Genomic DNA, 12,191 nt, shown 5'->3' on the forward strand with positions numbered 1-12,191 from the left:
TGGTGCTGCTTGCGAAGGTTTTGAAAGCTTTGAGGCAGGAGGCATAGTAGAACTGGGTCTTTGGGAGAGTTCCTCTGAGGTCTCTAGCTCAGTCTTACTTCCTGTCTGGCTTCTTCTTCCCACTGCCTCACATTCCTGCCTATGTGGCTTCCTACCACGGTGGACTATATGCTCTAATTCGTGTGTAAAAATAAATCTGTCTCTGTCTATCAGTGTTGGGTTTTCAAGACAGGGTTTCTCTGTCTAGTCCTGGCTGTCCTGGAACTCACTCTGTAGACTAGGTTGGCCTTGAACTCAAAGACCAACCTCCCTTTGCCTCCTGAGTTCTGGGATTGAAAACAGGCACCACCACTGCCCAGGGTAAATAAACCTCTCTGAAGCTACTTCAAACAGGTATTTGGTCACAGTGGCATAAAGAAAACAGTAAGCTCCAATTATGAGATGATAAATGAAGTTCTTAGACAAACAGGTGCAATGAGAGATGGCTCAGTGGTTAAGAGCATCAGAAGGTCATGAGTTCAAATGCCAGCAACCACATGGTGGCTCACAACCATCTCATAATGAGATTTGATGCCTTTTTATGGGGTGTCTGAAGACAGCTACAGTGTACTTACACATAATAAATAAATAAGAAACCTTTGAGCTGGAGCAAAAGGGGCTGGTTTAAGCAGGGCCAAAGGAAAAGGGAGAAGGGAAGAGGAAAAAAAGAAGTTTCTGAAGTGTCCTAAATGTAATTGCCAAGTCTAGTAGATGGAGGGATGTATCAGATAGTTTTCCATCCCTGCAACAAAACATCTGAGATGATTTACAAAGAGAAAAGGTAATTTAGGCTCACAGTTTGCAGGATTCAGTCCATGTTGATTAGCCTTAAGGTTTTGGACCGGTAGCAACAAAGTATCTCATTGTATGGGTGTGTGGCAGAGCAAACACTTTTACATCAAGCTAAGGAGCAAAAGAGAAACAGAAAAGACCCTTTGAGAGCATCCTTCTAATAACCTAAAAATCTTCTGCAAGGCCCATCTCCTAAAGGTACCACCATCTTTTAAGCTTGTGGGAAATGTTTAGGATCTAAACTATAGCAAGGTGGGGAGAGATAGTGGAAATCAGTCAGGTACTGCAGGTAAAGCCAATGAAAAGACTATAGGGCTGGAGGGATGGCTCAGTGGTTAAGAGCACTTGCTGCTCTTACAGAGGACCAAAGTTCAGTTCCCAGTTAGGAGACTGACACATTGAATATAACACATTGAATATGACTCCAGCTTCAGGGAATCCAGAACCCTCTTCTGGTCTCCCTCAGACACCCACGCTTGTGCATATACATAGCATCTCTCTCTCTCTCTCTCTCTCTCTCTCTCTCTCTCTCTCTCTCTCACACACACACACACACACACACACATATATACACACACAGAAAGAGAGAGAGAGAGAGAATTTTTTTAAAGGTTATGTTAAAATTTTGACTTAAACCTCATCTTTGGCCACTTTGCCTTGTTATGTGCAATCACTCTGGCCTCTTAGGTCTGCTTCTGGTGTGTTTATTTGTAATTGTCTGGCCCGTTAGCCCTGTTTCTCTCTATATACTACCCTCCGATCCAGAACAAGTTTTCCACCTTCTTGTTATCCCATTCCTCATATCTACCACCAGTGTTGGCTCCCAGTCCTGGCTGAAACCCTGAGCAGGAAGAAGCTACACAGTGCATCCAAGCATAGCACTACCTCCCCATCACTCGGTCCATATAAGCAGTGCTTTCCTTCCTAAAAGTTAAAACAAAAACACTCATCTTCTCTGTAGACCCAGTATACATATTCCCACTGCTCCCTAACACTATGGATAGTGTGGTGCGGGGTCTCTGTGCCCACCACAGCCAGCAAAGTAACAAGCCATGGGAGGCAAGAAGGTAGTAACTAAGTAACCAGTGTTGGTGTATTTAAGCACAGCGCAACTTGGTGGCATTTTTCCTAGTGATAATTAAAGATCCATGTGTGCAATAAAGCTCAAGACATGAGTACATCAAAACTCTTTGTAAAGTGCATGTGGCATCTACCATCAAGATAGGTTCTGTAGATTTACAAACTTACAATAAGTGTCTGGAGGAAGATCTGGTGTGGTCTTGGCCACCGAGACTATTAATCATGTCCACTCCCAGCCTTCTGGGTAAATGACAGGCTGTACATTCCTCCCTTTGAAGGGACAATCCTGTGGTTTAACATTCCTGGTTCCTCCAGTGCTTATCTGTAAGAACCTTGTACCTCTCACAATGTAGGGATATTAGTCCAGTCCTTTTTCTAGATAAGATCTTGTGATAATTAGCTTTGTTAATCTGACATAACCTAGAATTGCTTGGGAAGAAAGTCTCAGTAAGGAATTGACTATATTGAGTGTACCTGTGAGCGTGCTCGTAGGGGATTGTCTTAGTTAAGTTAGGTTATGTGGGAAGGTCCACCCCAGTGTGGGTGACACCATTCCCTAGGAAGGGAATCCTGAACTGTATAGAAGTAGGAAAATCGAGCTGAGCATAGGTGAGTAAGCACACATTCATTTCTCTCTGCTCTTGACTGTGGATATGACTAGTTGTTTGGAGTTTCTGCCTTGACTTCCCCACAATGAGAGACTTCAACCTGACATTGTAAGCTGAAATTAACCCCTTTCTCTCCTGAGTTGTTCTTTGTTGGGGTGTTGTAGCACAACAACATAAATGAAAGCAGAGAAGGCCTGTAATATATTCCTCAGGAAACCATTTCTATGACAGATCTCTTGGTCTCAAGAACATTAGTTTGAATGCCAAGTGAGATCCCAAAACTTAACCCTACCTTTCTGGCCAACTTAGTACTTCACAAGTAAAGCCTTATTTGGGTAGAATTAACAACAACATGAAAGCCATTCTTTTCAGTATCCTTTATTAACAATGGCTACAGTCGAATGCCTGCTCTCCAAAAGAAAAAGCATGCTGGAATTCAATTGCATCAGAATGGTTGTTACAGGTGGAGCTTTAAGGAAACAATAGGTCATGGTGTTTTGTTTTGTTTTAACTTTCTTGTCACTCTTACAGAATACCAGACATAATAAACTTAAAGAGGGAAGGATTTATTTCTGGCTCACTGAGTTAGAAGGGTCAATCCATCCCGGTAAGGAGATGTCATGTGATTTTCCCGGAGAAATATGAAGAAATATCTGTTTACCTCAGATAGGACATTGCCAACAGACCAAAGATATTCCATCCAATTCCCTCTTGATTTACCAATGAAAACAGGCAACGGGGCAAAGCACCATCAAAGGTTTGTGTAGTACAGCTAGCCACATATGAGCTGGGTAGGATCAGATTCTAAGTTGTATTAGCAGGCTGATCAGCAGTTCATTACAGAACAAAAGTGATAGGTTCATGTCCAAGCACGTCAGCAGGGTATGTGCATGTATGTTAGGGTATGACCATGGGAGGGTCAGACACCATCTCAGATGTACCAGCGTTCTTCCCTCAGTGCAGACCTGTGTTCTCATGCGGGAGTTCTCTGCAAGCAGCTGATGGGAGCAAAATACTCAACCCTGACTCCCAGATAGGTTAGCTTCCTGTGTTGATACTAGCCAAAAGTCACTGTCAACACATCTTAGAGGTGAAGAGACTCCTACTAGTATACTTTGGATTCATTTTGTATAGAGGGGAAATGGACTGATTTACATACCCTTGTCAGCACCTGGCAAACAGCTGAGCTGACAGACTAATGTTTCCGCTCTCACAGTGGCTAAGTGTCAGGGAGTGGCTTTTAAAGGAGATGGAGCTATATTCTGCCTCCTACGTTACCCAGAAGGACCAAGCTCCATTCTCCCATAGCAATCAATGAGAGTGAGATGAAACTGAGGCATGTGAAAAGGGTGAGGCGGTTGCTCCTGCTGGTGGGACACAGAATGGGACACTAAGAAATGCAGTAATCAAAGACAACTGTCTGAGCTGGCCACAGAGGTGTGTGCCTGTAATCCCAGCTATTTGGGAGGCTGGAGTGGGAGGATCCCTTGGGCCCAGGGGCATTTAAGACCTGCCTGTACATTTTAGCAAGATCTATATCTACACAGTTGGTAGAACACTTACCCAGCACCCACAAAGCCAAGCATTGCATAAGCCAGGTGTGGGGGTACACATTAATAATGTTTTAGTAGTGTTACTATTTTAATGTTAGTCAAATAATATTTAGTATTTAGTTGGTTAATATTAGTATTTAACAATTGCAATGATCTGTTTAGTGTTATTTAAAAATGCCAAACAAGTTTTTTGACACAGGGTCTTACCATAGCTCAGGTTGGCCTGGAACTCATGATTGTCCTACTCTGGCCTACCCATTGCTGAGATTATAGGTATACACTACATGTTTGACAACAGTGCCAGCGTTTTGAGGCAGGATGGCACTATTCATTCATTCGACCTCAAGTTCCAAGAGGTCTCCTGTACACTGCACGGACACTGACCCTGCAGGCTGCCAAGGCCCAGATCAACTCTGTGTCTTGTGGTGACTTCAACTTCTTCATTCTGTGTGGTGACTTCAACTTCATTGCTCACTCTCCTCAGTCCTTCGGTCTTGTTCTTTAGGAATCATTATTCAAAAAATACACGGCTAGTTCTTGTCTCTGGTTGTTTTGTTAGTAATCTGAGGTGGAAGAACAGAACCTAAGTAAGATTCCAACCATGACACACCCCTCAAGCATTTCAGAAGAAACCCTGTAAGTACTCTCACTGGATTAATAATCACAGATCCAGGCATAGAGAGAGGTGCACCCCTTTAATCCCAGCACTCAGGAGGCAGAAGCAGGCAGAGCTATGTGAATCAAGGCCAGCCTGGTCTACATAGCAAGTCCCAGGATAGCCAGGGCTACATACGAAGACCCTGTCTCAAACTAACAAAAATAAAATGCATAAGCTAGAGTTGTCCTGGAATGTTAGGAGACATGTCTTAAATGACAGGAAAAGAAATTTAGGTTTCAAGTGGTGGAAAGGCAGCCAAATAGTTAGGGGATCAGACTGGAAACTACCAAAAACAAAGAAAAAAGCAGAAGTCCCCTTCAGTCCCTAGTCAGAGTCTGAAGAGACAAGCCGGTTTGTACAAAGTGTTAGGCTATTCAGCCTGTCTGTCTCACCAGGCCTGTGGATCCCAGGCTAGTAAACCCCAGCTCCAGCCTGGGCTAGTTAGTACACAGTGATCCCAGGACCTTAGATGTGGATACTGAGCAGAGACAGAAAAAAGCAATCCGGCCTTTGGTCACCCTGCCAGGTCTGAGGGCCAAATCGCACCAATTCGTCCTCTCTCTGTCCCTTCCTCCCTCGGTTCCTAGACTAGAATGGGCCTTTATGCAAATAGAAGGCCTTTCAGTCCAAGAAGGCATTGGCACCATGCCTCAATAAAGGGCTCTGGGTGCCCCGAGAGTGCAAAAGGACAAACACCAGAGCCCAGGCGTGGTGACTCCTTCTCTATGCTCCCTCAGTGGGCCGGCTTCCCTCTGGTGTCTCTATAGAGGTCACAGGGAATCTTCCGAAAGGACACTCAGACGACTCAGAGGCCCATGATCCAGCCCTTTTAATCCAGGGCGCGTCTCTGACTCAGCATGACCTCGCACATCCTTTGCTGGCTTCAAGTCCACAGCTGCCTCTTTGCAAGGTGAGAATTCCACTTTTCCAAGGACGATTTTCGGGCTCCCGCTGTCCCGTGGTGAACCAAAGCCCTGCTAAGGTTGATAATTGAGCTCCCACGCTAGTGTGTATGAAAAGGTGGCACTCCTGTCTCCCACAGAAGTCTACTGGGAGCGCGGACTTCATTAACTGTCTGGTCCGCCTGCCTAAGCTCAGACTCCAGGCTGGGATCCAACGGACTCCTGCTCCGGGCTAGGCTTGGCTCTCGGGACCCACAGCTCCTCCTTGTCGCTCACCTTTCCACGTGAGGCCGAGAGAGCCGAAGCTCCGGGCTGCACGCGGGCTTTCGGGCCGATCCCGGGCGGGAGGCCTGCGTGGAAGGCCGCGGGGTGCAAGGAACGGAGCAGGAGGCTGAGCCGGCCGGAGAGCTCCGCCCAGATCGGTGGAGTGCAGTGGCCTTTCGGTGCCTCGCCGCACGGGGGTGTGGTCCAAAGCACTCAGCTTCCCTGCGCTCCGCGCCAACCCCTGGGAGTTTTGCAGCACCCTCAGCGCGTTTGCACGCAGCCACTCAGGGAGACCCCCGTAGCGCGCCGCGATCGCCGGACCCCTTTCTCCCTACCCACCTCCTTCGTGCAAGCTGAGGAGGAGAGGCGGGAAGTATGCGGGACTATGACGAGGTGATCGCTTTCCTGGGCGAGTGGGGGCCCTTCCAGCGTCTCATCTTCTTTCTGCTCAGCGCCAGCATCATCCCCAATGGCTTCAATGGTATGTCAGTCGTGTTCCTGGCGGGGACCCCCGAGCACCGTTGCCTGGTTCCTGACACTGTGAACCTGAGCAGCGCGTGGCGCAACCACAGTATCCCGTTGGAGACCAAGGACGGACGACAGGTGCCTCAGAGCTGCCGTCGCTACCGACTGGCCACCATCGCCAACTTCTCTGCGATGGGGCTGGAGCCAGGACAGGATGTGGATCTGGAGCAGCTGGAGCAAGAGAGCTGCCTGGATGGCTGGGAATATAGCCAGGATGTCTTCACGTCTACCATCGTGACAGAGGTAGGTGATAGTGCCTTGCTGGAGCCAGACATTGGGAATGGAGACTCCATTGCGTCCGTGCCCCCAACAGCCCCTAGCAATGCCTGGGTCAATGTCACACACCGTGTCGAAACTTCCAGGCACAGAGTGAGTTTATGGGTGCATTTTCAGGGCAGACTCAGAGCTGATGAATTTCTGTGTGGCATGGAGGGGATGAAAAAGAGAGTGTTGTCACCAACTGCCTTTTCCTTTGTGAGTTTCACAACAGATAGAGTTTCCCAAGAGCCTCAGTGCTTCCCTGGGCAGGCCAAACCAGACTGTCTTGATTTATAGTCATAACTATTTCCTTACCACAGAGAAGAGCTCCGGCGGCCTGTTGATCTGTATTGTCACAGGGAAGGAACTTGAGACAGAAAAGCCCCTGTGTTGAGGCCCCACTTTCTCCAAAAGGAGGCAGTAGCCCCTTGACAGTGGTTGGATGCAAGGAGTCAAAAGTAGAACCTGGCCTTTGGACACTCAAGGAGAGACCAGTACTTCTGTGGGAAGTGTAGACTGGTGAGCAAGGGGCTCCAGCTGAGACCACTTACTTACCTCTAAGTGATCTGAGAACAGGTTCTCTAAGTCACCAGAATCTGAATGTGGACTTCCTCTTCGTTTCCTGCTGAATATTTGCTAAGGACCAGGTGATAATAGATCAAGACACACACTGTTCTAGGAAGAGCATCACCCAGAACTGATTTCCTGCTGTTGGTCAGACAGGTAGAATATCTGCCTTTCCACCAACCTTGCTTCTTTCTGTTCTGTCTTTTTCCCAAGGCGGGTAAAACAAACGGTTCCTCCCAATGAGGTTGGTCTCTTGGAAACAGCAGCCTCAGTTTCTTATCTCTTTCCCTCAGCACTACAGAGCAGTCAACAGCAAATGTGTCTGGCCCCAGGGTGAAGACAGCTAGGGTGTGGGTCCCACCTGCAGAGTTCTGATGCCTGTGGGCATACCAGCTGTGTTATTAGGAGAGTTGATGTCAACTCTACTTATCTGTAGGCCTTAAGGGGCCAAAATTCAAATCATAGCTTGTTTCATGTATGGCTTGGGGTAAATAAACAACCTTCTCTTATGGAATAAATAGATCGGGATATAGTGCAGGAAGGAGTAACAAAATGTGAAGTGAATCTAGAGCTAAAGAAATAGTCCTGTCTAGCAAAGAACGTTGCTGGTTCTGGGGATAAGAACCCTAGTGATATGGTAGGTGGTGTTCAGGGGAGGTCTCTAGGACCAGCTTGTGTGTATTCTGAAAAGCTGACTATATTTTGAGGACTGTGGAAATAGCAAACCTAGGGTTTACGTCTTTTATTTTCTTCTTTTGAGACAAAGCTACAGGATATCATCTTGTCTAACCTGTAACTCACTGTATAACCAAGGCAGGATGGCTTTGAACTCACAGAGATCCTCTTGCCTCTGCCTCCTAAAGAGAATTACAGATGAATATCAACTCTCCAAACCCCTTCGTTGTTCTTAGAAAGAGTTTGATCTAGCTGTTACGGAAAGCAAGATCGGGAGAAAGCTGTGGAAGTCACTACTACAAGAGAATAGCCAGTCAAGGTTGGCAGCTATGGAGAGACAGGCTCATGGAGAGTGACAGCCCGAGTCCCCTCTGGGTTCCTCACACTAGCACTCTGACTGTCTTGGGTCCTAGTTGTCTGTGCTTCTCCAGCTGTGATCCCCTAGCAAGGACTCACAATCCTTACCCTGGCCCTGGGGAATCTAAGACTGGGAGTTCATCCTTCAGAATTGGAATTATTCCCTGCATCTAATTTGGGAGGTTGGCCCCACTGGCTGCAACCTTCACAAACAAGGAGTCTAACCCGGCTGCTGTCCTCCTCCTGGATAAGTTTACTTGCCTGAGGATACATACGGCAAGCTCCTGAGTCCATAGGTGCCCCACCATGTTGTACCCTGGGGCCTTTGGGCACACCTAGTGACTCCCATCTCAAATGCTTATGTGTGTGCACTGTGACTTGCTTTGCTTGGCAGCCTTTCTCTCCCTTGTTTGCTTTTGGGGTTGGTGGGAGTTAAAAGGCAAAGGGCACTGCTAGCTGAAAAGAGAGGGAAGGAAGCCAGAAGTGGGATGAGTAGGGTGGGGTGGCTCCCTGGGAGATGGGGCAGTAACTTGTAGTCTGGGTGGCAATTAAGCAAAACAAGTATTGAGGAGAATGTGGAGAAGACGAAGCCACGAAGCACCGAAGCCCCGTGCATTACCAGTGGGAATGTGCCACTCAGTTTCAGTTACTGCAACAAATGCCCAACACAAGCAGTTTATAAAGAGACAAGGTTCCAGCCTATGATCAATTGGCTCTGTTTCTTTGAGGCCTGTTGTGAGGCCTGATGGGGAGTGTGTGCTAGAGCGAAGCAGCTTACCTCATGGGGAAGACATGTGAGAGAAAGAGGAAGAGGCCAGGGTCCTAAAATCCCCTTCAGAAGACCTAGCTTCCTTCCAGCGGGCCTCACCTCTTAAAGTGCCCGCCAACTCACAACAGCTTTAAGCTGGGAGCCAGACCTTCAATACATGTCTTTGGGTGATGACATCTGCTGAATGAAAGCTGAGCCCCTCTCCCCATAGATGCATTACCAGGACTCTGAGAACAAGACATGTGTCAGAACCCATGCTGACTTAGCTAGTGACAGTGAACAAAATGACCTCATCCTTACAGGCTGAGCCCAGGGCCCCTAACAGGTCCCGACATGCTAGTTGACAAGGATGGAAGGACCATCCTCAGAATATACCTCTGCCTAGTCCTCCATCACCCGGACATCCTCCAGAAGACAAAAGCCCATCCAAACTGTCCCAGAACCCCTCTACAGGAGGACAGGGTCAGTCCAGAGAAACACCTTTCATGGATGTCAGGAGACAGGAATCTGGTATCTGGATTGTGACTCGCACGCATATACCTGTTCTCGTGTGCTGTGTTCTGCACGTAAGGTCATCTCCTTCCCTAGGAGCTGTGTGTAAGGTAAAAGCCATTCAACCTGGGTAGTTACTAAGAACCAAATTTCTTATCCTTATTTTAAAGTAATTTCTCATTCAAAGAAAAGTTGTTAAAATAGTACAGGACATTTACATACACCCTTCACTAGCTTCCTCTGACTTCAGCAATTTATTTGTTGTTCCTTCTGAAACAGGGTTTCACTACACAGCTCAGGCTGGCTTGGAACTCACTGTGCCATCCAAGTTGGACTCCTCTTGACTCTGGCCCCCAGGGCGACAAGTGCCACCACACCCATAACATCTGATGTTATCAATGTAAATTACCCATAATGCACTTATCAAAGCCAGGAAATTAACATTGGTCAAAGTACCACAGGTGTCCTTTTTCTGTTTTCTGATTCAGTCCATTATCCCACTACACTTAGGTGCCACATCTCAGTCTCCAATGTGAGACAGCTTTTCAGCCTTTCCTGATCTTTCGTGAACATGATGTGTTTCATGTGTTGTTATCAGCTTGAGTTTATGTAATTTTCCTCATGATCAGATTGTGCTATGAAGCTTTGGATAAGAATGTAACAGAAGTGTTATATATTTCAGGGCATCAAACCAGGCATGTAGTGCTGGTAATATGTGATTACCAGTGAGATGAACATCAGTCATCTGGTTAAGTTGGTGTGTGCTGGGTTTTTCTACTATTATTGCTATTATTTTCCCTTTCATAGTTAATAAATATTTGAGGGGAGAAACTTGGAGGTAATACAAACTTTTACCCCCTGAGTTTAGTATAGATCTTTAGACAGTGACTAAGATGACGGGTACTGTAGTATTTGCCTAGTGGCAGCCTGAGATAATTCTGGAGATAAATGCTCCCCCTCAGTAGCCATTTGGTTTTGTGTATATTTATTCATGTATTTCATTCACTCATATATATTTATTCATGTAAGCACGGCTCACACCTACTTATTTCATCTAATCAGTTAAGTCCAATGCTACCCTAAACATTCTGTAGTTCTAACTATCTGACCTTGGACCAAATTACTTTTCATGTTAAGGAAAAAGAATGCAAAAACACAAGGTGAGGGTTTTCTGTCTCTGGACTATGGGCTAGAAGAGTTTGAGATCACCCTGGGAGAGCTGTAGGAACCCTGTCTAACTAAGTTACCCATAGGGTGGTGTCTTGGCAGGAACAGAGAGAGGCAAGGATGTGTGGGATTTGTGATGGGTAGGTTCTGTTGGGAAAGGAGACACACCATAAAGCTTTATCTCTAGGGTCCTGAGTTTGTCTTTCAGTGCTATACCTGGGTAAACTCAGATGCCTCCTGCCCTGGGGCTGAAGGGGCTGAGAGAACCAGGCAAGTGCAGGTCCTGCTCTTTAGCACCTCCTGCACGTCTTTCTTTCCCACAGAGCACCATTAGGCAGTCTTGGCCTTAGTCCACAAACAACCTCACGTGACCCAGACCCAGATTCTCCTAGACTTTGTGCTTCACAGACCTCAAGGTAATCCTGTGTCCTAAGGGCCAACCTGCTTGTTAGATCCTTCAGTAGCCTAAGATGGGGCTGCTGTCTGGCCATGGCTACATTTTTTTCCTCCTCTGCAGCTATCTATATTCTTGGAAGCCTGGGGTGAGGTAGTTGAGAGTGTAACTACTCACTCAGATAGAACTTGCAGCAAAGGGTCTGTGCCCCTGGAGGCACCAGCCTTGTGCCACCCCTCCTGAGACCAGGACACTGATGTCACTCATATTCCCAAGGTAGGCCAAGTTTCTGTAGGAACATGGTAGGCCCCATTCCAAGCTCATAGGGAGCTTCTGGGAATGGGACATAAACAGGAACACTGACTAAGCCAGTATGGGGCCGGCCACGCCAAAAGACTTCATCTTGTAGATGACCTTAATACAGACTATTTCCACTGGAGTCGAGGTGGGTCTGGCCAAGGGATAGACCTGGAGTAGCAGGCCAGTAGATCAGCAAGTACTGATGAAAATCTGGAAAAGGAGATTATTCAGTGAGGCTACATTGGGAAGAAGAACAAGAAGTCCTGTGACAGTCAGGTACATACCTTAAATCCCAGACTTGGGAAGCAAAGGCAGGCAGATCTCTGTGAGTCAGAGGCCAGCCTGGTTTGCAGAACAAGTTCCAGGACAGCCAGGGCTACACAGAGAAACTTCATCTCAAAAAAAACAAGGGGAGAGGGGAGAAGTCCTGTGACATCTCTCCCTCCAAAATCCACCACTGGGGTTCTGCCATGAGGCTCGGGTCTAAACAGAGGGCAAGAGTTCTGCTCAGCTAAGGAGTCCTGGTCAAAGTGTGGTCCTGCCTATCATCACTGTCTATACTCCAAGCTTTCCTGCAGGGTGGACAGACCGGTTGTCAGAACTGTGTGAAATTTATTTCCAGAAGCCAAGTAGGCCCTCTGGCTGACACCAGCATCCCAGCCTTTTTCTTCTTCCAGGAACTCCTAGGAAAATTACAAGTTTTTCAGGTCCACTGTTTCAATAATCTGCTATACTATTCTGTACTATGGTTATACCATGATACTGCTGGTGGCCAGGATGAGACATTTGTG

General features: G+C 47.0%; 1 protein-coding gene across 3 annotated transcripts in view; it reads left to right on the forward strand.

Moving 5' to 3' along the window:
• The first annotated feature begins 5,408 nt into the window (after positions 1-5,408).
• Positions 5,409-12,191, forward strand: part of Slc22a4 (solute carrier family 22 member 4) — a 44,826-nt gene continuing 38,043 nt past the window's right edge. The window contains exons 1-2 of one of the 3 annotated variants that reach the window (XM_076936843.1): positions 5,409-5,640; positions 6,349-6,664. In XM_076936843.1, the coding sequence (XP_076792958.1) occupies positions 5,588-5,640; positions 6,349-6,664 (369 nt within the window). In that variant the 5' untranslated portion in view covers positions 5,409-5,587. Of the gene's footprint in view, positions 6,665-12,191 lie in introns of all 3 variants that reach the window. The other 2 variants (XM_034506395.2, XM_076936844.1) reach the window with 2 other exon arrangements.

Source organism: Arvicanthis niloticus, chromosome 6 (genome assembly GCF_011762505.2).
Source record: "Arvicanthis niloticus isolate mArvNil1 chromosome 6, mArvNil1.pat.X, whole genome shotgun sequence".
Taxonomy (NCBI): Eukaryota; Metazoa; Chordata; class Mammalia; order Rodentia; family Muridae; genus Arvicanthis; species Arvicanthis niloticus.